The sequence below is a fragment of the Ostrea edulis genome, chromosome 3 (genome assembly GCF_947568905.1).
Source record: "Ostrea edulis chromosome 3, xbOstEdul1.1, whole genome shotgun sequence".
NCBI classification, from domain to species: Eukaryota; Metazoa; Mollusca; class Bivalvia; order Ostreida; family Ostreidae; genus Ostrea; species Ostrea edulis.
In genome coordinates this window covers 30,586,407-30,613,463 of record NC_079166.1, presented here as the reverse complement: position 1 = coordinate 30,613,463, position 27,057 = coordinate 30,586,407, and the positions used below count along the sequence as shown (strand labels likewise).

At 35.4% G+C, this 27,057-nt stretch overlaps 1 protein-coding gene across 2 annotated transcripts; it reads left to right on the top strand.

The window, feature by feature from the left end:
* The first annotated feature begins 639 nt into the window (after positions 1–639).
* LOC125674932 (protein white-like) lies at positions 640–26,573 on the top strand. 2 transcript variants are annotated; one of them, XM_048912309.2, is made up of 20 exons: positions 640–781; positions 7,041–7,208; positions 7,341–7,389; positions 8,089–8,278; positions 8,815–8,886; positions 10,000–10,098; positions 10,713–10,879; positions 11,135–11,206; positions 11,873–11,975; positions 13,536–13,628; positions 13,744–13,772; positions 15,581–15,686; positions 16,901–17,038; positions 17,596–17,688; positions 19,710–19,767; positions 19,913–19,990; positions 20,533–20,638; positions 22,152–22,252; positions 22,539–22,606; positions 24,439–26,573. In XM_048912309.2, exons 1-20 carry the CDS (start codon positions 742–744, stop codon positions 24,541–24,543), a joined length of 1,935 nt encoding a protein of 644 aa, XP_048768266.2. In that variant the 5' UTR covers positions 640–741; the 3' UTR covers positions 24,544–26,573. The 2 variants fall into 2 exon arrangements, with proteins under 2 accessions (XP_048768266.2, XP_048768264.2); XM_048912307.2 differs by lacking the exon at positions 640–781 and adding an exon at positions 3,826–3,986.
* Positions 26,574–27,057: the final 484 nt, after the last annotated feature.

The following is a 27,057-nucleotide window of genomic DNA, read 5'->3' as shown; positions in this document are numbered from 1 at the left end:
AATAAAAAAAAAAATCAAATTTAGAGGTAATATTACTTTAATTCAATGATAACACCTTTGTACGTGAACGCATCCTCACAATTTTTGTGATCAATTAAATTTACAAAACACAGTGCATTTTGTACACTACCCAGATATTCCAAATTATCGAGAGAAATGCCTTACATAGGCTCTGGGTGCGCTCCCTAATCGTATTTCTTGTTTGAATTAGGTATCGTTTTGATTACAAATGAAATTTAGACAACTATTATGACTCGATCCCGGGGGGGTGGGGGGGGGGGGGGGGGTCATGTCTTATTTGACCCTCGTTACTGAAACCATTTCATTTAAAAGTTCATACAACATTGATTTAAAAGTCCCTCTCTCTTTCTTTCTTTTTCTCTCTCTCCCTCTCTCTGCATACCAACAATATATATGTCAGTTCTAAACAAAGATTGCTGAATTGATTTGTCCTGAAATTAGAACAGGTTCATTTTATAGAACGAAACACCCAACATGAAGTGCACGACATTCTAGCCCCCTTTGTCTCCGCATGGTGTAATATTACAGTACTTTATATGTCATGAAAATTAAATGCTTCCTTGGGTAACTTTACAATTTTATCACAGTCTCACATAACCTGAAAGACTAGGGTGACTATATAGAACTATGCAGCAGGTGCATGTTACAGGTATTTTCGGAATGGAAACGAGTAGTTGTGTAGACTGAAAAACAAACACCATAAAACAAAACGATTTAGTCATGAACGGAGCCTTCACGAACCCGGGATTTTCAGGCAAGGGTAAGGGACTTATATCCAAAATATTCACTAACAAAAAATTTAGTATCACTTTGCTTATATACATTAATATAGTTGTGTAAACTCGGTATAAAATCGATTCAGTTGAAGACAGCAAAATTAAATAATCTGATGCTAGAGAGATTGCGGCGATACTGTCTCTAGATTCAAGCTATACTTCTTTAGTTAATAATCCTGATTATCAGATTTATGTAGAGTCAATGATGATGGTACTTGATTTTGATCATTGAAGCATTAGAGTTGGGATGTTTAGCTTATCAAATTCTGCAGATCGAATAATGTGAGTAGGTATGGGGATTGCCCACTCGGACATGTGGGTTTCTCCGGACACTCTGGGTTTATCTGAAATCCGCTTCACGCTAAGATCTGTACAAAAATTGTAATGTAAATCTCAATGGAAATGAATTCACAAGATTCTATGAGTTATTTTCGCATTTATATACATAGTATTATCTTGGTCGAATAAAGATTTATTTCATTTATGTTAATTTTTAAGTGCAATGGTCTTTTTATATGTGCTTAGACTCATGTATTTCATTATCGTGTTATATTTCAGAAATGATTATATTGTTCATGACGACGCTTTACATATGCGTACTGCTTAACGCGCGTCATGAACAATATACATGTATCAGGGTGAAGCTTATATAGAGTTCATATACTCATGTATTTTCAAAAATGAAATTCATTTTCATATACATGTATTTACATTCTTCTTACAATTCTTTTGGAATTCCCAGTCGTTAAAATAGACGTACGAACATGCACTATATTTATCAAGATTCATACGCACTTTGTTCACACATGCATCGCATTCATGAGGAAATGGCTATCATTACAATTTGTAAAGAAACTTTGGAATCGTGTAAATATTTAATGATGTTTGTTGCACAGTTTGGCTATGCGTGTGAAATTTTAGATTAAGTTTGCTTCTTCTGTAAAGTACTCATTTGGCCAAGGATTTGTCATTGATTCAACAGCTTCACCATTAACAATTTTGTACCCGCCGTATTTTTGACAAAGGTATACACCCTGTAACAAACAAAAACAAATATGTACATTTTTCACACTATTTAAAATAAATCATTGATGATTGAGAAAACAGCTTATACCGAGTCTGTGATTTTCTTGTTTGTAACATGAACTGTTGTAAATAAATACCATTCCCAATATTCAGTTAAAATCAAGATGGTTTTTAAACACTTTATCCATCTTCGCTTTTTATCATCTCCTCTTAAACGACACTGCATCTTCATTCAAAAAATCTTCAATGAAATTTGATTAACATTGGTCTGAAAGCTGTTATCTCTCTCTCTCTCTCTCTCTCTCTCTCTCTCTCTCTCTCTCAGCATATCTCAGGTTTCCATACACAGAAGAAGTTTAACGTTAATACCCTGATTATCGGATTGTAATTAATACCGGTTCAGTTTGTAGAACGAAACACCAAACGTGTAGTCGTGCACGACATGTCTGCCACACAATACACCTCCCCTAATTTCTGTGTGATTTGATATTACAGGCCTTTGTCTGATTTACAGCCTTTGTTATATAGTCTCACATAACTCGAATGCTTAGGTTGACCATATAGAACGTGCATGATATAGATATTTCGCAACAGAAATGAGTAGTTGAAAAAAATTGTAACCCCAAACGGAGGTTTTACAAGTTTTAAGCAAGGGTAAAGGAGTTATACCCAAAAGATCGGCCAAGAATGGCCTTGTTTATGTCCAGTTATTTTGTTTAAACGTGGTATAATGTCGATTAAATTGCAGATAGAGAAATAGTCTGATGTTTGGGGACAATACACATGTAGTTATGTTTGATATGTGACAGTGCACGAATTTCATGTTTTACTCACAATTATGCAGAATAATTACACTCCCCACCTTTGATTTTGCAATTGTCAATTACATGCATACGTACTTACCAAATGTTACTTTGGAGAATTGCTACACAGTGAACAACAGCTGCAGACTTGTAGCGAATATTTAATAAATTTATTTCAGTTTTGAAATGTGCATGGTGATGTGAACTTCGATGCTGCACGCCTGCGTCCTTCATGAAACACGTTAATTAGCGTTAACTACATGAAAGGTATGCTGGCGAGAAGCGTTACTGATCATAGCCTCGTGCATATTTACACTCTACAGTGGTATTTTCATTTCTATTCTCAGTCGTTAAAATAGTCGTACTATATTATTTTATCAGTTTCATCCTTCCCATTCCTGAGGAAATGGTGATCTGTCGAGTTGACGAACTTCAAAATCGTTTTCCGAAATCGATGACCATGCCATTTGATATGAATTTTGAACATGAACATTACATTTATACTTGGTGCATTGGAGTAGGGGTGCGTTGTTCATCAAGTTTTGCGCAGATTGAGGCCAAAACTAAGCCCCCCTCCCCCATGAATTCCGCTGGCTTATAAATAAAGTAATCACACCTGTGTGTATACTAATGTAATTTTAAGTGCAGAACGTACAGTAACCTATGTGCTATTCTTAGTATACAGACATCACGACTTTATAGAAACAAGTGTCTGTGCCTACTATTCTAATAGATCTCTAGCAATGCATTTCTTTTCTTTGAGTGATTCGAATTTCATCAACTTGTGTCGGAATCCAATTGGTTTTAAAAATGTAAATACACAACATTTCAAAGATAGGAATTTTTTTTATTGCATGTGGTAATTTATCGCAGCAGAGTTTCTGATACACTAACTCCTCTTCTCCGAGACACAGGTTCTATCGTCAGTGTTCAGTGTGTAAAAACATTTCAAACACAACAATCTATCTTTACCCAGTCGTTATCCCCCCACTCCAATAGAACACAACAAGGATCTTCATTTGAGCAATTGGATTAGGGATCTAAACAAGGAGATTAAGGTTTACTCATCGATCTGAAAGCAGTTCAGGTTCACCTTGTAGAACGAAGCATCTGTGCGTACTCGTGGATCGATAGAAACGGATATCGTCTGCGTCATGGCCACCTCTTATTTCTGGGAGCATTCTATATTTCAAATAACACAAAAGTTGAGCATGAATTATATGCACAAAAATTGATTGCACAAATATCAGTAGATTATACGAAAATGGGTTTCATGGAATGAATACATTCATTATTTTGTGGATTGGATAAATTGTAGTCATGAATGGAATTGTTACAAATCCGGGATTTTCTGGCGAGGGTAAGGGCGGTTCCTAAACCTATATGGCGATATAGGGGATGTAGTGATACTGTTCATATTTAGATTCATAAACTGGATTTTTTAATATCCAAATTTTCAGAATTTTGCAAGAAATCATGGGCATACCATGTAGTTTTTTTAAAAAAATCAATATATCAATAGATTTGTTTCATCTAATCGGTGTATGTGGTTTATGCAGGCTTTGTACTTTTATATAGACTCACTAATGTGTGGATGTTGTCTCTCTCCCACATTTTCGGATGTGCCATCAGGTTAAAGACGTCTCTAGATAAAGTCTCGAATGGGATGTAAAATAAGAAACAAACTGGACAAGAGATCAGGTGAACATGTATAAGAACGGAACGCCGAAAAGTTTGAACGACACAGTTTGGGGTGGAAAGGAACGATTTCGCGGAAGAATTGAATACACGTTGTGAAGAATTACCCATTCCCCTCCTGATTCAGGGTTTTGAGGTTTGGGCAGAATTATTCCTTTTTTTTGTTGTTGTTTTTTGGTTTTTTTTGCCTGTTGCGAATTTTCAGGAATTTGTAAACTTAACAGTTAACTTCCCCGGTTTAACCTTTCTGCTCTCCTCATTCTAACAATCTTGATTTAAAATTGCTAAAATCAATATTCCCTCTCTCTTTTAAAAACAAAACGGAGCTCCTAGTAACACGCACATAGAGCTAAATATCGATTTATCGGCTGATTGAACTTCAGTTTAGGTATTTTAAATGCCACAAAACGTGAATGGTCAGGGTGACTATATAGACCGTTAGACGGATATTCTAAACATTAAAGAGAATTGGAATAATTGATTTACGGTGCACGTGACAAAATGGACTATGGGATGCAAGGTTTGGGTATGAAATGGAAATTGATAATCGTCTAGTTTGAAGTACACGATAGACATGAATAGAGTTTCTACAATTTCGGGACACCCCGACAAAGGTAAGACAAATGATCTAAGAATATACATTGGGTATACAGATTTAGGGAGGCATATTTTATAAGACAAATGATCTAAAACACAAACTTGGATATAAAGATTTAGGGAAGCATTATTTATATAAATGATACGTCTTTTTTTTGTTCACTTATAATAGTAAATATGTCACACACACACACACACACACACACACACACACACACACACACACACACACACACAGTCTGCTACTTTGGGAATTATTGTAATAATGGGGCTGTGTCAATTCTCTCCCTATCTACCTTCATGACATTGACATGTCATATATTAATCAATCGGAACATCGCTCGGCCTTTTGCGTCAAGTTATTAAAAAACCGCTTTTTCTCGAATTTGCAGAATTTTACAGAGCCCACGGTCACGTCGAAATTGATTAATTTCTGTATGTATAAATGATTGATCAGAGTGCACGTGTTCAGTGTACACACATGGTGTAGTTTAACGTTTGAACTCGAACATTTTTCTTGTTTATTTAGATATATCTATCATCTAGTACTTGGTGCATGTACTGCCGATACTCGACTTTCATCTAAATTGCATGTAAATTTCATAATCTAAATATGGATATACTCAAGTATATGTGTATGTGTGTAAAACTTTGATTTTAAATTTCAATTTATAAAAATAGCATGATCTGTCTCCGGATAGGACACTCAACTGAACAAAAAAAAAAATCCTTTGGAAATGAGGTCTTGTGCTTTGATGGGTTATTTTAGAATAGATTTATACATCCATCTCAAACGGGTAACGATTTGTTGTATCTGTGTTCGTGTGTATGCCCGGTACAATAGTGCCTTTATTATAATAACCTCGTCAGTGATTGGTCATCAATGCAGTTGTTGTAATATTACATATGTTTTGGCCTGCGATATTTTTACAAAAGTGAAGCACTGCAGTTTATATCCCAATGTACATGTATTTTCAAAAATGAAATTATAATTTTTATATCAACAGCTTTCTTTTCTGTCGGAATTCCCACTCGTTAGAATAGACATACATACAAATGCACTATATATCTATTAAGATTCATACGCGCACAGGTCACAAATGCATCGCAATCACGAGGACATGGACTATCGAATTACTGATTAGCAAAAGGCAAACATTGGAAATGTAAATAATCAGATTTTAACCGACGAAAATATGCGTGGGTGGGGGTGGGGCGGTGGTCACTTCTCAGTACTGTTCTACAAAGTATATTTGTGCTATATACATGTACATCAGGGCCGTAAGTAGGGTTCTAAATCAGGGGAGGCAGGGGATTGGGGGCCGCCGATTGACTTTACGACTGAAAATGACACTTTTTAAATCCCAATTTATCATGTTTGTGTTTCATTTGTACTATGTAAAGAATCGTAATATGGTGTCAAAGACAAAGGTGCTTGTCTTCATTTTAAACATATATCCTATAATATAACATTTATATAATTTTATTTTCTTTTTTGCCAAAAAATCAGACGAGGCAGTTGCCTCGTCTGCCTCATCGGCAGTTACGGCCCTGTACATGTATCATTAAAGCACGTCATTCCTAACATCTGAACGAAAACGAGAGTTGGCATCTGTTTACTAAGGAGGAATACGTGTATGTATATTGAACGCAACAGACTTCACAGTAAATAGTCAACTTGTGTTTCAAGTGACCCGGAATCAAAAATACTGTGCTCAAAATCATAACTTTTATCTGTAAAGTGGATGATGGGGTATAAGAAGAAATTGTTGATATGTTGGGTATGAATGGAAACTTTTGTCTGCGACCTTCGGACGGGGGCATTACACGAATATATCCACTAAATATATAGCAATATATATCTTTAATAAAGAAATTTCACACTTAACGAAGTTCCATTTTCTCTTAGTCTCCATAATTTAAGGTCAAGGTCATTGGGTCATCTTCAGTAGGGGACAGTGTCCGGTGATCAAATGCTACTTTGACCGTAGTCAATGTAACTTTGCATGAAGAATCTTTGTAAACTGTATTCTCCAATCAAATAATTCTATAACTCGAAGGACATAAATTCAATCACTTTGCTTGCTGATTTTACAATGTGGATGGGTTTTTTCTTTAGATGTGGAATTAGGATCCCAGAAGAATCGACATGACAGTGTGTTGGATGAGCATTTTGAGCCTGTGACCTTGACATGGAGAAATGTCAATGTTTATACGGTACCAAACAAAGGCGGATGTTGCAACAGCGGACAAGAAAAATCGCCCTGGAAACAAATCTTGAAAGATGGTAAAAGTCTTCTCGAATACATTAAAAGTTTAGCAAAAGTGAAGTTCTTCAAATCAAGAAAATGGAAGCCTGTTATCTCCAAAATAGATCTCGATCTCAACGATTGATATATATAGTTGTTTTCATTTTCAGTCTGTGGCATGATTAAACCTGGGAAGCTAATGGCTGTTATGGGAGCAAGGTATGATTCTATTCACTATGTTCTAAACATCCAATTCCTGTAAGTCTCGAGCTCTGAATAATTGTCGAACGGTTCTATGATATTCGCGGATTGAATAGTATTCTTAAATAAAGAAGAAGGAACATTTAAGCAAGAAATAGATACCTGCCCCAAAAATGAAAATTGATAAAAAGAAAAGAAAGAAATTAAGAGAAGAGAAAGAAGATAAAACAGAGAAAAAGATAAGAATTGCATTATGCTATTTACTGTTGTAATCGCTGCTCAAGGCTTTGAATTATTTACATCTAATACCTTGATAAAATAAAAGCATATCAACCAATGGAGACGCCATGATTAAGCTAGGATTCACAGTTAGATATATACTACTTCGTCATTTAGGAATAAAATACAGTGTATATAAAAAGAATAACTTCATCGATAACTTTTGTTACCCGATACATTTAAAACAAGATAGACATTTCTTATAATTTTAGTGTTACAAACGTATGTATTAAAGAGTTATACTTTTAACTATGTGGATAGATTTCTTCAAAATCGAAATAAATACATGTTCTGAACACAATGACGTGATAAATTCGATCTGTGTTAATTAATATACAGTGTGTAAAAGTTATTTCCTTTTCGATGATTTATATGAAATGCAATGCTGTGAAACAATTAAAGAGGTCACTACACGCATACCGTGGGTCTTGTTTTCAGCGGGGCAGGAAAATCAACCATGATGAACGTTTTGACCAATAGAAATAGAGGTACGCTCATTTCGGAGGGGGACATACGTGTTAATGGAATGGCAGTGGACAAAACACAGATAGCTAACATATCCGCTTACGTTCAACAAGACGATCTATTCATAGGAACCCTGACGGTCCGCGAACATCTAACGTTTAGGGTATGTTATAGTAACGGAAAACGTTTGGGGTACGTCATAGCAGACGTAATGTATGTTATCATAACAGGAACTAAATGCCTATAGGGTATTCAATACTATAAATGAACATTTTACATGCACGGTATTAGTATCATACACTATTGCCTATCCTCTGACGGGATAAACTTTAAGCAGAGCGCGGGCTGGTTCGCTTAGTATGGGATGGCAATTAAATAGATACAATTAAGAATTGTTTCAGGTTTTTGTGAGTACATTTCGACAAAGCTTATGTTGTACGGTAGAAAAATGAATTTTTTGTATGATTTCGTCAGGGATGTACAGGTACCTCAGTATAGCAGATAATTTGTTGGTTGAGCTGGCTAAGTATTCTTAAATCTAACACAAAAGTATGCTTCCATTGTCTCGTAGAACATATCTTTGAATGTATACAGTGTAAATATATGGTATACAACGTATATTTTTTAACCTTGTTTTGTAAGATTATGATATGATATGTCTCTAAGTTTTTAATCATATACATTTCATGTTCTCTTCAGGCATTGCTACGGATGGACAAACGAAAGCACAGGACAGAGAGACTACAAATTGTGGAAGACTTAATGCAGGAGGTATGTATGGGTTCCGTACATGCATATGCATGTACCTGCACCAGTTTTGTACATACCGGTTTTGTACTTGTACAATTATATACGGGTTTTGTACATGTACAATAGTGTACCGGTGTTGTACCTATACAATAGTGTACCGGTTTTGTACACATGATAATTTACAGGTATTGTAAATACAATATGTACCGGTTTTGTACCTGTATAATAGTATACCAGTTTCGTACCTGTACAATAGTGTACCGATTTTGTACACGTATGATAATTTACAGGTAATGTATATGTACAGTAGTGTACCGGTTTTGTACATGTACAGTAGTGTACCGGTTATGTACTTAAACTAGTGTACCAGTTTTGTACATATACAGTAGTGTACCGGTGATGTACTTGTACAATAGTACACAGGTTATGTACATGTACAGTAATGTACCGGTTTTGTACATGTACAGTAGTGTACCGGTTTTGTACTTACAGTAGTGTACCAGTTTTGTACATGTACAGTAATGTACCGGTTATGTACAATAGTGTACAGGTTATGAACATGTACAGTAATGTACCATTTTTGTACATGTACTGTAATGTACCGGTTTTGTACATGTACAGTAGTGTACCGGTTTTGTACTTACAGTAGTGTACAGTTGTACCAGTTTTGTACATGTGCAATAATGTATCGGTTTTGTACAGGTATAGTAGTGTACCGGATTTGTACTTACAGTAGTGTACCGGATTTGCACATGTATAGTAGTGTACCAGTTATGTATAAGTACAATAGTGTACCGGTTATGTACATGTACAGTAGTGATCCGGGTTTGTACTTACAGTAGTGTACTGTTATTCAATTTGTACAGGTATGGTAGTTGCCCCCTATGATCACCCTAAATACAACTGAAATAGATATGAAATCCACAGCTTTAGTATGAACACTTCATCAAAACTATTTGTACTTTTGTCTAGGCTGTTGACCATTAATTCTTCAGTTCTGGATTGATTGTATCTTGTTTAACGTCCCATTCCAGAATTGTTCACTCATGTGGAGTTCAGCAGATCATGTTGAATGAAACGATCAGATAAATCCTCGTTCTATGTTACATTAGATAACGGGTACGTATTTTGTAGTTGGGCTTGACGAAATGTGCCGAGACTATTATCGGACTTCCAGGGAGAACGAAAGGCATTTCTGGAGGAGAAATGAAGAGGCTGTCATTTGCTTCAGAGGTACATGTAACGAAATCACTGAATAAACAATTATAACGATGTATATCGATCTCCGTTGGGTTGAATTTGTTTCATGTAGTTGTAGTTCGGAAGGCGTCACGCCCCGTCAGTAATAATTATAACAAATAATGAAAGATTTTGAAAATGATCTGAATACTTGTAAAGAAAAAGGTGAAGATAACTAAAAGTGATCAATCTCAGAACTCCTATAAAGAATACAAAATTAAGAGTAGGGCAAACACGGACCCCTGGGTATACGAGAGGTGGGACCGGGTGCCTAGGAGGAGTAAGCATCCCATGTCGACCAATCACACCCGCCGTGAGCCCTATATCTTGATCAACTAAACGTAGTCAAATTCAGTTCTAACAATGAACGTAATCTGAAAGTATGTTTTGCTTCTCAACGAAACAAAAAAATTAAACGTTGAAGTTCGTTAAGCGCACATGCATTTTCCCGATATGCTCTGCGGCATGACATAATGATTATGTTCAGCTGTGTATACATATGACATCATTATGACGTAATTTACTGTTTTCTTGTTGTAACTAAAGGTCACACAAACCCAGTAAACCAAACGTTAATATGAACATTCATTATTTGTGTTCTCTCTTAGCTGTTGACCAACCCACCACTAATGTTTTGTGACGAAGCTACTTCCGGTCTAGACTCCTTCATGGCAGGCAGTGTTATTCAAGCGTTAAAGTCAATGGTCAGAAATGGCAGAACAATCTTGTGTACGATTCATCAGCCATCTTCAGAGGTTTTCGAATTATTTGATGAGTGAGTCCATAGAGGGATTAGGGGACAGAGTTTTGTTTAATGAGACATACTCGTTTATTCCATGTATACAAAATTAATTGGAATTGTTTTCAGATTTAGTCATGTAAACTTTGGCTCCCAAATGAATTTGAATCTTTATATTTGTTTGTACTTGAATTTCCCTGAGTGGAATTCACTATTTTCATATGCATGCATTGCATCAATAAATTGACAACAGTAAAGTATGAATTAAAATATCTACCTATCATTTTCCAGGATATTTCTTTTAGCGGAAGGAAGAGTTGCATTTACAGGGTCAATTTCAGACGGACTTCAATTTTTCAAAAAGTGAGAAAACTTCAGATTATTTCTATTTCTTGTTTCCTCTTGTTGAGTTAAGGAAAGTTCTATTTTTCTTGAAATGTCATCTATTTCTACTTCCATACATTGTTCAATTATTCACCACAGTGAGATACCATGTCCAATTGATATATATTTAGTCATATCCAAGGTCAAGGTCACACACAAAAAACAGCTGTTCGTTCATTATTTGTACGTGGCACATTTTGTCTCTGAAGTATGAGGATATGCTACCACGTAATAATTAGTATATTATAACAAATTAAACAGAACGCGTAAATATTGAAATACATGAATGAACATTATTTATGAAATAAATTTCATTTTTGAAAATGCATGAAGGTATGACTGCGGGGCTTCACGCTGGCATACATATCATGGAGCCTGTTAGTGCTTTATGAAAAGTGTGTCGGTAGAGCGTCACAGCTCATACCCTTAAGTATTACCAAAAATGAAATTTATTTTCTATATTTTCATTGTGCTTGATTTTCTGTCAGAATTCCCATCTGTTAAAATAGAAGTACTACATTTATCGAGATTCATACGCTCATTGTTCACAAATGCATCACATTGATGAGGAATGGCTATCATTATAATTAAAGAAAAACATTTGAGATGTAAATAGCTGCTTCACAACAGACATTAAATTTTCAGCAACGGACATTCCTGCCCTATGAATTACAACCCGGCCGATCACTTTGTTCTTACGGTTGCCATAGTACCAGGAAAGGAAACAGAGCGCAAAGAAAGAGTTAAGGTAAGTTCTTATTAACTGCAAACAGAGTGCAAAGGGAGAATTAAGTTAAGCTGTTGTTAACTGCAAACAGAACGCAAAGAGAGAGTTAAGGTAAGCTGTTATTAAAAACTGCTAAAAGAGCGCAAAGAGAGAGTTAAGTAAGCTGTTATTAAAAACTGCAAACAGAGTGCAAAGAGAGAGTTAAGTAAGCTGTTATTAAAAACTGCAAACAGCGCAAAGAGAGAGTTAAGTAAGCTGTTATTAAAAACTGCAAATAGGACGCAAAGAGAGAGTTAAGTAAGCTGTTATTAACTGTATTACGTTCTTCCTTGTGCAAAACAGACTACGATCTATATTTAGGTTAGCGTTTTTAGACAAAACTGTCGAAAATAATGATAATAATGATTATAATAATAATGATGATGAAAAGGAACCAATCCCGCTAAATAATGAACACCCCCTAGAACATAAAACGCTCAGCACGTCATTAGTGGTGCGTAGAATTCATTATATTCTGATATTTATGAAGATATTTTCCCTCGTGCTTCGCTTCCAAGGCAGGGATTCCGTATCAATTAGCTATTTTATTATATAGCTGATACTGTTTTACCAATGCAGAATTTCAGCCTGCAGATCTTGGCCCACTATTGAGCGTCAGCTTTTCATGAAATAAAAAGATTCACACTGAATCGTTCCGAGTACACGTTAACGTCATTACACGCTAATTTGTAAACACAGATGGTGGACAAAGTATAATCTTTTGTAGTCGGTTTTGATATTTTTTCAGTTAATTATCAATCATTTTTTGTAAAATTTCAACCCTGGTATACATTTGAGGACCAGCATATACTAGTATTATTATTCATAATTTCACAAGCATTGATCGATGCAATTAGGTACGTTACTTGTATACTGCACACATTCATACCGGGGACAATAATACTCCAGTTTCTTATTTGACGAAAAAATTAATGAATCATCAACATAAAACAACTGAATATAGCTTAGCTATGTGATAAAGAATTTATTGAACTTCTGATGGTGAATATTGGCATTCGTTAGATGTGAAAATTCTCTCACAAGTTCGCGAAATTTTCAAACCCAGGCACTCAATATTCACCAATATAAGTTAACTAGCCTTATACTACAAGCATAACTTTGGATATTTCCTATATCTTCACATCCGAAGATGCAAGTTGCATATATTATAAAAGTATATAAACAATAAAAACATGCGATTTATCCGTATATATTTACATTTTAAACGTTTTTGCCTGTGATCTCATCTGTTTACAAATTGTAATGGTTTCTCATGAATGCGATACGCATTTGTGAACAATGCGCGTATGAATATTTTTAAACATAGTACATCCATCTTAACGAATGTGGAGTCCAACAGAAATGATAGTAGAATGTAAGTATAAAGAATAAATTTCATGTTTTTAAAAATACATGAGGGTATGAACTGAAACGCTTCATGCTTAAGCGTCACGTCGAAATAGTGACTGAGTTTGGAATGAGTTACTTTCATAATGATGGTCCTTTGATTTACATGTAATATATCGTTCTTACGATTTGTAGAAACTCTGTGACAATTTTAAAGTATCAGAAACATACACTAGAATGGCAGAAGGAATCAGCGAACTTTCTGATCATCAGCACGTGTCAAAAGAAGTGAGTCGTTTTACAATTAATCTGAAGAAGTGTAAAGACTATGCTCAAATTATATATCAAATTATATATATATATATAAATATATATATATATATATCTTTTATCTATTTATCAGATTGAAGACCATTTGAATGACTCTACAAGGTTAGTATTCATGGTTGGATGCAGATTTTGAATGGCGTTCCTGGTTACGATTGCCATCCCCAGTAATTTTCATAGCATATATATACAAAACTACCAGTGTCATGTCGTACCCTACTCATCGTACAAAACTGCAAGTGTCATGTCATACTCTACTTATCGTACGAACCATCTCCAGGAGATCGGGGTTAGAATAGGTCCTCAGTACCCCCTGTTTGTCGTAGGAGGCGACTAAATAGGGCGGTCCTTCGGATACGACTTTAAAAGCAGAGGTCCCGTGTCACAGCAGGCGTGGCATGATAAATTTCCCTCCCTGCTCAATAGCCGTAAGCGCCGAGCATAGGAATACATTTTGCAGCCGTTCACCGGCAATGGTGACATCTCCGTATAAGTGAAACGTTCTCGAGTGGGACGTTAAGCAATATACAATCAATCAATCAATCATCGTACGAACCAATCAAGTAGTCACTGTCTATCTAGCAAAATTTACGTATTCTACCTTTGATGAAATTAACACATTTGATAAAAACAAGTAAACTCGTACTGCATGTACATGTGTACAGTAATGGTGATAAAATCATCAGATATTTTATATAGATAAGATATATAATATGAATTTTTCAAAAGTAGATTCTAGTACATTACGTGCTTTTAATCGAAATCACGTTTTCACAAAAGGGGGGTATGCAAAGTAAGACAGCCCTTGACGGCTTACAATCAATAAGAAGCCAGCTAATTTGCATGTGTTGCTCAGAAATGTGGGTGGAATGGAAGTACATGTATATTCACTGAATCCCAAGGACCTCTTTTAAGATGGAATTGCTTAGTTGTTCATGATTACGTAAAATCTTTGAAATGATTCAGTGTCTTGGCGTTATTAGTTACACAGTTAGTTAGTGACCTGATACGGAAAAATACATGGTGTGAAAAGAAAACCCGTATCGGTCGAAGCGAAGCCCGATACGGGTTTTCTTTTCACACTATGTATTTTCCGTATCAGGTCACTAACTAACTGTGTAACGAATTTATCACGTCAAAGACCTTTAACTGTATATGTGGGGGTCTATATCATACAACTTATCGCTTCACCAAGTTTGCCATGACTGCAAGTCGAACCCGACAATGAATTACTCGCTCAATACGGATTTTTCTCGCATGATGCAGTTTTTTTCACGGCGTCATGTGACCAAGATCTGACCAATTTTTTTTTCTGAGGCGTGGTAATGTATAATATGACATGAGTAGAATCTCGAAAATATTGTATAATCATACGTTTGTGCTTATGTTATACTCTTATATAAATACAATGTATTGCATGTAGTTAAGGATAACATTGAAAATTTTCATCCCGAGAAAACCATTGTCAAGAGGCGTAGCAATGGTTGAAATTTGAAAAGAGATGAAAATTCTCAATGTTATCCTCGACAATATTTGTTTTATCATATTGAATGTTTTACAAACAACCTTATATCCTAAACATTTAAGTATTTAAAACGTCTGTTGACTCTTTGATCAATCACTGTCATGCGATGTTTTATACATTAATACAGGTATTCACGTTTATTGCAAACGCTCAAATGACGACCTCTAACAATCTACTGTGAACCGTCCGCGCATAAATTTGACGCATGTGATAATTTTTTTATAATATCACCCATTTTCAAGTAATGGTACCCGTTGATAAATGCTATCACCCTGGTGGAGTGCGTGCTTTCTATTCCCAGAGGGAAATATTATGTTTTTCAACCTGTTTCTTGGCCAATCAGATTTAAATATCTTGCATGATAGTATAATGGCTTCCCTTATTACAGATATGAAGCACCAATTGTTCAGCAAGTTAAGTCCTTGTTCTGGCGAAGCTGGGTGACGGCCATTCGAGATCCACTGATCGTCCGGGTTAAATTCATCCAGACCATAGTAAGATAAATATGTGTGTATTTATTCAAAATATATTGAGATAACTCCGTGTTTTTCCTATCCATATCATAGCAAGATAAATGTGTGTAAGCTTTTTAAAAATATAAAAATTTTAACTTTTTCACTGTTAAATTCCTAGCGTACGAATATGATTTACACAGTTGATAACTATTTCAAAATTTACATGTACAAACATGTATGTATAGATATAATTTACATTGATTAAAAGGAATGGACGTAATTTCTACTCATGAAAGCGAAGATAACGAAAAGTGATCAATCTCATTTAATTCGATATCAAGACAGTTGAGATAGTATAAAAGAACTTAAACTGCCCCAACTTATTGTACAAGATCTATAACATGAATAGAAGCCAATTTCATTCCTTATAATTTGATTTATTATAGGCACCTGATCCCACCTCTGGTGTATCCAGGGGTCCGTGTTTGCCCAACTATCTATTTTGTATTGCTTATAGGAGTTATGAGATTGATCACTGTTCGTTATCTTCACCTTTCATTAAAACACATCAGATGCTTAATGAATGATTTTAAAGATACCATGATTTTTATGATGCGGAGCAATATCGCCCTAACAACAAAATGGAAACTGGGCTGCGTTCAATATCGTAGCGGCTACGTAGGGCTCGGTAGAGCTACGATCTTGAACGATGTGCTAGGCTAACCCTACGTAGGAATAACAAGCGTTAATTCATACAGTGCGTTCAATAGACATAGATACCATGCATCTAGCCTAGCAGCTAGACTGTCCGCCACAATCTTGAATGTAGCCCAGAGGAGTCAGACGTATTGCGACGTCATTTCTAGTAGTCATATACATGTAGCACGACTTAAGGACATATTTAGAATTTATACAAATGAAACAACCAAATTGCGTTTTATAAAGGAAAGTGAATTATTCTATACTCAGGACACAAAATATTTATCTCTTGAGTTTTCTGTATCAGTGAATCATTCCATTAGCATCTATATTCCATAATCGGTATCCTCTTACGTCACTTCTATCCGTGATTTATTTTTATTTTTTCCAGTTTGTTGCTTACATCTAGGATCGGTGTATCTAAATTTAGTCTGATGATGACATCGTTCCTATCTGTGATTTATTTATTGAGTTTTTTGCTGTGGTACTCGGGTTGGTGTATCTGTAGACTGATGATGACGTCACTCCTATCCTTGATTTATTTTCGTTTTCAGTTTTTTGCTGTGGTACTGGGATTGGTGTATCTGAAGACTGACGATGCCTATTCCCAGGACGATATAATGAACATGAACGGAGTCATCTTCATCATGATCACGAATATCAGTTTCACCAACATCTTCTCCGTTCTGAATGTAAGTGATCAGTGTGACGATGTCTCTCTACCCGGCTGTTTGCGTGCCCCCTTTCTTCACTCTAAAAATAGATGGTAAAATATCCACATAGAGTCTCACTAGATGTGTTAAACAAAACAATTTGTTATACATATGTCTGAATATGCATATACGTTTTAAAATTTGAAACAGATGGATGACAGAAGTATTCCATTGATAGTTTTGACATCACATCACAGCTGTACCTGTTAAGATGAATAACCTCTATTTTGAATGAAATGACCGAAATTATTAAAATGTATATTTCTGATATCAGCTGCATATTTCTGGTATTACATGTATTTCCTTTTAGCTAGAAGCTATTTATTTCGCAAGGTGTTTTATGAGGTCATTATCATTATAGTACCTGCATTGGTTTGCTTAATACCTCTTGTTTGAATTTGTTATAAAGGTTCTATAAAGGAATGAAACAAATTAAAAACCATTATACCCAGCCCCACCCCCCAATTACAAGAGTATATACCATCTGTAATAGAATGTGTAAATATAACCCTTTCAACAAATCTCTTACCATTCAGGTTTTCCCGATTGAAGTTCCGATTTTCTTACGGGAGTATGGGACGGGGCTGTACAGCGTCGCTGTATATTACATGAGCAAAACGATTACAGAGGTGAGGAATTATTGTAAATATATATTTATATTGTAATACATTGTAGATATGTGGTAATGTGATAGGGATCATTTATTGAGTAACAGGACACTTGTAATCTGGTGACAGCGAGTGCTATTCTGCCTCTTTTCAGAAGTTGACGAGCGAAATCTACAGCATGTCGTTCCTATGTGATTTATGTATTGTTCTGCACCACGCATGTATTATATCCTACGGCATACTGTGTACTAGTAAACAACCGAAATACACAAAAATAAAAATAAAAATCGCATGTTGTTCAAATGTTGATACAATGGCATTCTGATTCAAACAATGACATAACAGATGATACATTATCAAAAGGGATTTGTCATAAATGATCCCTGATTAATTTGATGCAAAGCCTGGTTAGCCCGTTTTCAAATCCTGTAAATGAACACAAAATCAATTCGAGCATCATAGATCACTTAAGCGTTCTTGGAGCAAGCAAACGCGAGTCACAGGAACTACGAATTCTCTATTTTTTAACCAAAGACGGTCAAACGGAGACGAATCACCTAAATATAGTGCAAGTAAGATAACTCTAGTCTCTCTGTGATCACACAGCAAAACCACTGCATATGGATTATTATATAGCTAATAGTTAAAAAAACCTCATCAAATATAAATTCTGAAGAATTTTATCGTGCAATATCTTTTTGTGAATCAATGGGATCCTCACCGACGTTCTGAGTACAGGTTAATGTTGTTGCACTTTAGCTGTAAACAAAGATGGTGGACGAGCTACCATTTATTAAGCTCTGTTAGTCGCTTTTCTTCTCTTGCATATTGAGTAGTAAATAATCCTTGTACTGTGCTCAAAGGTCATAAGCGCCAAGTATAGGCCTACATTTTGCAGCCCTTCACCAGCCATTATGACGTCTCTATATGAGTGAAAAATTCTCAAGCCGGACGATAGATAATAAACTACCAATCAATCTTGTAATCCCCCCCCCCCCCCCCCCCCCCCCCCGATTTACAGTTCAGGACCAGAAATTATTGATATTCATTATTAATAAAATTATATTAGTAACGATCGATGTAATTGGTTAAAAGTTGAAAATGTACGTACTTGTGCTGTTGCACGCATTCATATCCGTGCCAATAATGGTTCAGCTTGTAAACTTGACAGGAAAATAGGTCAATTATTTATGTTAAACTGCTAAAATATCCTTAGCTATATTGTAAAAAGGTTACTTGTTATATATCAGTAGATATTGACAGTCGTTGGGTGTAAAACATGTTCAAAAGTTCGCGATTTTTAAATCTCAAGTTGCACCAATAGTCACCAAAATAAATTCAATAGCCCCATACTATTACTTTTTGGATTCATGTCGTTGCGACATTATCATGATTATTACCTTGTGAATTCATGGCGGTGCGAAGTGACTGTTTATAGAAACATCATTCCACCTCCATTATAAAAGTATGTAATATGCATAAAATGTCAAGGGATTGTATGTACTTCAGGGGCATTTTGCAACACGTACACCCCGAATTTGTTTTTCAATCTTTTGTAATGATCTGGGCATAGCCGGTCGGCGGGGTATTCTTGCTCCTCCTAGGTACTCGTCCCACCTCGAGTAGGTCCAGGGGTCCGTATTTGCCAGCTCTCAATTTTGTATTGCTATAGGAGATATAAAATGTATCAATGTACGTTATCTTTGCATAAACAACATTAAGGACATTTTAGGAGTTTGCGAGAAATGTATTCATTTAATGAAATGAAAATGTTGTCGCTGTGACAGTGCTAATAGTAAAGATTTGTTTACAGACATATAACCACAGTATTGTTTTTAGCTCACCTGAGCCAAAGGCTCAAGTTTAAGAGAGGATAATCCTTGCTCTTTTCATTAGTATATCACAGAGAAGGTATTATCGTTCTAACTAGTGTATCACAAGAAAGGTATTATCGTTCTCATTAGTGTATCACAGAGAAGATAGTATCGTTCTCATTAAAGTTTAACAGAGTAGTTCTCAATAGTGTTTCCCGTATTTTACAGATCCCTTTCCTAATTGCCATCCCTGTCATTTATATGTCAATACTGTACTGGATGAGTGGTAAGTCAAATTGTCTTACATAGAATGTAGCGCGTAGAGTCAACATACAGATTTGTCTTGTAGCATTTTCGCTGGACATATGATATCATTAATCCTATAATTAATGGATAAGTTCGAAACTTAGTTTCTTTTTTTTTTATTGCAGGATTATATCGTGATGGCTCTGCATATTTGATCGCCACGGGGATAGCAATAGTTGTTGCTAATGCGTCTTCATCGTTTGGTGTGTAGATGTAGTTATATTTAATTCGAGTGTATTAGGCCACGTTCATTTAGACATCACGTTTAATTAGTACACGTATATAAGTATAGATTAGAGAAACTAACACGTATGATTACTAAGCTAACTCTAACCTATCATAAACACGTATAATCTTATGTCATATGATGCAAAGGTTCTCGGTTTTATCCTAAGAAGACAAGTAATGTAGATGTAAAGAGAATGTTAAGTACCATGGTATTTGAAATTGAGAATTTTCTAATTTGCCTCATTTAGTTAAAAATTCAACTTCAATAGAAATTAACCAGGAAAAATTTAAATTGCCGCTAGACCCAGACCCACGATTTACAGATAGGGAATTAAAAATGATCCCTCACCGAGCCATTCATCAGCAGTAGTAGATTGTAACGGACATGAAATCTATATCTGATATTTCTCCACTAAACTATTGATACTTATTTTTTTACATTGATGGAGGAGTTATTGCTCTTTAATCTCCATCTATCGGCTAACATATACATTATTTTAGTGGTTATTAATTCCAGGTTATGTGATATCCGCCGCGGCTCCGACAGTTACCGTGGCCCTCTCTATAGCGCCGGCCTTCATGATCCTATTCCTGTTATTCGGGGGCTTTTTTCTGAACAGTGGGTAAGTAGTATGGATTGGTATCTCGAGAATCAGCTGACAAAAGTCCAGGAATCATTATCGTGCACTTATCAATGTGTGGTCTTTGTAACCGTGTCGGTATCTTCTCAATCTCTCTTCTAAAATGAAGACAGACGTGCATTTCTCATTTGTGAACAATCAGTCACATCACACAGTAAATGGACTCCGAATAACCACACAATAGATATCTTATTCAATATATACATTACAATGATATGCAAATAGGGGATGCTTACTCCTCTTACACACTCAATCCTACTTCTGATATATCCATGATTCCGTGTTTGCCATTTTCATAATTTTGTATTCTTTATAGGATTTATAAGATTGGTCACTGTTCACTATTTGCACGTGTGTATGCAACGTTTATACTTTAAAATTGTTCGCGACTCAAACACCTGTGTGACTCCATCGCTGATACATTTTTAATAAGATATGCATAAATCTGCTTGGTGAGAGGGTACGAAAACGAACAGTAATCAATCTCATGACAACTTTAAGAAATACAAAAGGAAAAGTTGGGCGAACACGGACCCCGGGACACACCAGAGGTGAGATCAGGTGCCTATCAGGAGTAAGTGGTGTAATATCCTATTTGTTCTCAAATTATGACCTGATAAATAACATTACATAATAGTATTGTTTTCATTGGACAAAAATAAAGCTAAACGAAAATTTACACACCTTTAAATCGGAAAACGCGATGTATTCATCAAAATTACTACGGTATAAGTTTTACATTATGACCCCTGGGTCGAGGCCTCTGCTGGTGGACTGTTAGTCCCCGATGGTCTCTACAGCCCAGTAGCTAAGTACTTCGTTACTAGCTTGAAAATACGGATGTATATTTAATTGCTGTTATAAAATTTAGAAATTCATTTCAAAATTAAGGATTATCTCCCTCACGCATAGCTCTTATCCTTAGACGAATTTAACTCCAGTTTTTTTGGCACTCTGTTTTTCCCTAAAATAACTCTAAAACTTCATTGTTATTTCGGATTTCAAACATTTCGGTCGAACATCACTGAAGAGACATTATTTGTGGAAATGCGCATCTGGTGCATCAAAATTGGTACCGTATAAGTTTTACATTCATACGTACCTGAACACAATTAACGGAATGAAGGGAAACTATTCAAATTTTTGAAATTGTTAATACAGGGAACGAATTGGAGAATTTATCGATGCATAAACTCCGAACATTTTATTCACAAATTTAGCATGGAAGTGCTTTGTGTTTTTATTCAGTTTGTGAGCAAAATTTCCAGAGTTTGCACATCGATAAATTCTTTTTAAAAAAGAATGTTAATCCTATAATGAGACTTAAATGTCACACACATTGTGTGTTATTCCAATATTATGTAGAAGTGGAACTACTACATAATGTTGAACACTCCCTTGGTTATAATTTTACTCACCGTGTTACAGCTCTATCAGTATTCCTGAACACAATCTGTCTTTGTTTTTTCCATTTTCTTCTCTCATTCAATAACAGGTCCATCCCGGATTACTTGGTATGGATGAAGTATATTTCATGGTTTTCCTATGGGAACGAGATGATGGTCATCAACCAATGGGAAGACGTCTCTACAATCAGTAATTTGTTCAATTCATTAGTGGGATTCACGTTTTACAACTTGGTTCACATGAAATTTAACCATAATCTTATCCTCAGGACATATATTGATTCTGTCAAATTACGCCCAGGATTCTAAATTAGAACACAAAAAAATTAAATATACACTTAACAGATGCCCATTGTAAAACAATGTCAATAACCAACATTTGTTAATTCGCAATGGCTTAGAGGTAGCACCATGGTTTTTGAATTTAATTTTATAACATGTTGACGATTTTCTTGATAACTGTTTTGTTATTACAGGTTGTGATTCAAGCACATCATGTTTGTCACGAGGTGATCTAGTCATCACTAGCCTCAGCTTCGATAAGGTATTGCTGATCTTCATTGTGTTCAAAGTCAATTAGCCAAATGTATAGTTAACTGCAATATTGAAAAAAAATCGCATTTCATTCTCGTCACTTTAGTTGCTTTAAAGACCAAACACTTTTTCATAACCCTGATCAAAGATCATTTTGCCAACCTTGAAATCGCCAGACAAAAAATAGACATGAACGATGCTCTGATCTTCATTATGGGCCGGCACGAGCCGGCCCATTCTATGAAATAAGAATTTGAGAAGTGTATGAGTTTCTGCGGGATGAGTGTGTATTTTTTTTTTAAGTTGGATTACTGATTATCATGATACGTTTTCATTTTGTATGTAAAGTAATTCGGTGGTGTTTTTTAAACATTTGGTTTTTTTTTTTTTTTTTTGTGTGTAACACACAGGTCACGTGCGCTTATCTGCTGACCTATTTATAGAGGTGGCGTCATTTTTTTTTTTTTTGAAAAATGCATAATTCCAAGGGTGCTAAAGAATGTTTTGATTATTGCATTATACTATTTTGTTAAATATTGTCACAGGTTGTGCCAATAAAATTTTCAATCTTGAATAAATCTGATTTATTTCATAGCGAAAGGTTATGATATTTGGATAACCCAAATTAAATGTCACAGTTTTAATATGGAAAGTGTGAAATTAAATTAATGCAGTATTCATGCAACAGTCATTGGTTGAATTATTTTGCACATTAGAAAATGTTTGCTTAATATATTCAAGTGATAAAAGCTCAATATTTTCCAATAATGAACATTGTAAATATTCATCAAACTTATAACATCCAAGGAGCAGAATAACCCATATCTATTATTTTGAAGTCATTCAGATGAGGCTTGTAAGCCATGGTCCTGTGTCACGATAGGCGTTAGCACGATAAAGAACCCTCACTGCTCAATTCGCCCGAAGGTGACGTCTCTATAAGAGTGAAAAATTCGAGAATGAGACGTAAAGCAGCATATAAACACATTATTCTGAGGTCACAATGGTTTAAGGTTAAGGTTCAGACTGCTCTTTAAAAAAGTCCACTGGAGAACCTTTGCCTACTGGACATACACGTAGTTCACAGATCTTTAAGGAGTAACAGATTACTGTCCATTTTGTATGTTAATGGGTCGAATTTGGACACTTGTCCAATCAATATGTTTACGAGACAGTTTTAGTTTATGGAAACAATGATACTCTCTTGGAAATTTGTTCGGCCCATAACTTTGGTGCGTGCACCAACGTTTCTTGTTTTTCTAATGGTGATACATCATGAACCGTTGCTGCACATACATTTTGTTTACAACCAGGAAAATATGCAATATCCCAAGTCAAGGTCATTGGTCAAGGAAAAGGTACTCGCGGAGAAGGTTAGAAGGTTTAGCCTCAGACCGCATATTTGTATTGGAGAGGTATGAGATGATCCTACCTCACAGATATGTTGGCTATGTGCAGGCAATGATCCCAATATTTGTAAGAAGCAGTCCTGCATGATTAATATGTACGATTGTACGATTAAAGTATTTAGTTGTGTGATAAGGTAACAGGTAAGTTCATTGAGCTCATGTGTTATATCGATTTTTTATGCCCCCCTTTCCGTCATCTGAGATTCAGGGACATAGTTTTTTGGTCTGTCCGTCTGTTTGTCTGTTAAACTTTGCCAGAGAAAACATTAACGTTGTTCGCACCTTTCGTTTGGTACTAGAATTACTTTACTTCCATACGGGGGCATTAGTCTTTCACAAACACATTTTGTTTAAGATCCATTTGATTTATGCTATATTTAGTTGATTTGGATTTAGTTCTATTCCATTTAATATTTTGCCATTTTTTTCACAGGACAATTTCTACCTAGATTTGGGTCTCCTCTTTGTTCTCATTGCGGTGTTCAGGCTGGTGGCTTTTATAATCCTATATATACGAGTGAAGAGGTCATCCGCTTGATTCTCTCCACATTGTGTTTCATAGAGTGTTTTGAGTTGTTTCCTTGTATTCCGTGAAGAGGGGCAAATGCAGAGCATGCATCCATACATACCATGAATGCAAGAGGATTGAAAAATGATGAAATATGGAAGCACACCACAGCAGAACTTAACTACACAATAGCTGGGGACAGCGATGAGTGCAGTAATGAGGCCCGGATGTGAATATTTGTATATTATCTGGCCAAATTGATTTGCAACTCTATTAGACTCAGATGTGACAACATGCACATTTTCGTACAATTCTGTAATTTTTACGCCCATGTTTTCTTTATTGTCTGATATGATGTTTGATGTAAAACACCCTTACACGTTAACGCTTCATAATCAAGATGCCCGAATTTGTATGGTTGTACATGTTAAATTTATATGCGTGTTTAATGACCATTCCAGTGCAAATACATATTGCATTTAAATGACAGCAGGATTCAATATGGAACTACGTATACAAATGTGAATCTATAGTTGAAATACACTTTCTTACCTCATAAAACAAAAGATCAACATACTTGAAAGATACAATCATTACCCATATCGTCATTTTTTAGTATGGATATTTATGGGGATTTCCATGTGCCATGTTAGTAGAAATGTGAAGTACATGTACATATTCAAAAGACAATCATAGCTGGGCTGCGTTGAAGATCGTAGCGGCTAGCATAGGGTCTAGGTATAGTGGTTGATTTGTGCCATTTTACACTTTATCGTCCTTTTGTTATTTCGAGACAAAAAGGCAAGAAAGCGACATTTTTCAACGTTTCGTCCCAAAATAACAAAAAAGACGAAAAGATATTAATATTATTAGCTACTTTCGCCTCAAAATAACGAAAATTAAGACGTCAAATTGTAAAATTACACAAATCAGCCACCATACATGGCCCCTGGGCTAACTGCTACGATCTTGAACGCAGTCTAGGCTGGGCTCGGCACTACGATTGAGTGTTTGGGTGATGTAATGACAAGGTTCATGATTATCGTACATGTATATATATGCACATGTGGTTTAATCAGAGAAGATGCAGGGTAAGGAGGTGTTTGTGTGATACAATATGAAACTCAATTCCTCGGAATACAGCATTTATCTTTCTTTTCAAGATTGTATCAATATATATGGTTAACTGTTTTGGATGTTAGGGATTGTTCACACATACTAGGGATTCATTCTATTATCATTATTATTACCATCAGTGCCCCCCCCCCCCTCTCTCTCTCTCTCTCTCTCTCTCTCTCTCTCTCTCTCTCTCAGTTCAATATCCTGTTTTTGTAATTTATAACGATGGATTGTATTTAGTTTTTTTGCATCTTGAAAGGTGAAGATAACGAATAGTGATCAATCTCATATCTCTTATAAGCAATACAAAATAGATAGTTGGGCATAATAAGTTTTCGTTTTGAGATTGCGTCATTAATGGACCCATGCTACAGCGTGCCTGTGTTTCTCGTCTGGTGAATTGTGTCAACATTACACTGAAGTCAACAGATGGAGGGGGTTCACTGCTGCGTTCCGGATACTGGGATATTAGAAAAGTATTTTGTAGGATTTGAAGTCCAGAATTTGGTTGATTACAAAAATAATTAAGGAAAATATCTTACGTTTGTTTGTAAATATAATGCATTTGTAAGAATTACGAGGAGTGCTATTTTGAAACATGTTTCCATTTTACTAGGATTTATTTAACATACATGAAATGTCTTTTAAATGCATATCCCCCCCCCCCCCCCCCCCATTGCATATCATGTTTCTGAATACCTAGTTCATCAAATATCGCCACTATTGCAGAGACAAGCTGTATTGGTAGATATTATAAAACTTAAGACAATTTATATTGAAGGATATGAGGTGAGAATAGTGACTTTTGAGGGCAAAGGCCAAAAATGATATCCATCTTGAACAGCATTAACTTTTCACGTTGTAACTTTTTTGTTTGATATGGTACATGTATGTGACTATTTTGGATTTGAAATTATCAATAAATGCTTGACAAATATCGATTTACGTCTCCAAGGTGATCCATCGAATAGCGACAGTTACTCTAGACTATTGACATTACTTTTAAACGAGTTGGGTTACTGTAATTTATACATATAATTTACATCTTAAAATTATTATTTAATTAAATAATAAAAATGTTTTGTTTCCAATCTAAATATCATTATGTCAAATTACTTTACTATTAAAATTTTAATTTTTTACATGTCCTTATACATGTAATTCCATTGATAATTTATGTTTATTCAGTATTCAATGCATTCATTAACGCAACCTCCTGCTTTGCACATATATATAATAGGCCATCGTACCGTGGTTTCAGCGGGTGAAACGTCACAATATCTCAAATTACGTTGTATGAGCGGTTTCAACGGATGAAACGTCACAATGTCACAAATTACGTCACAAATTACGTTGTATGAGCGTCTTCACAGCGGCTGCCACATAACTAATCTATTCATTCGCCATCTTTAATTTGCATGATTT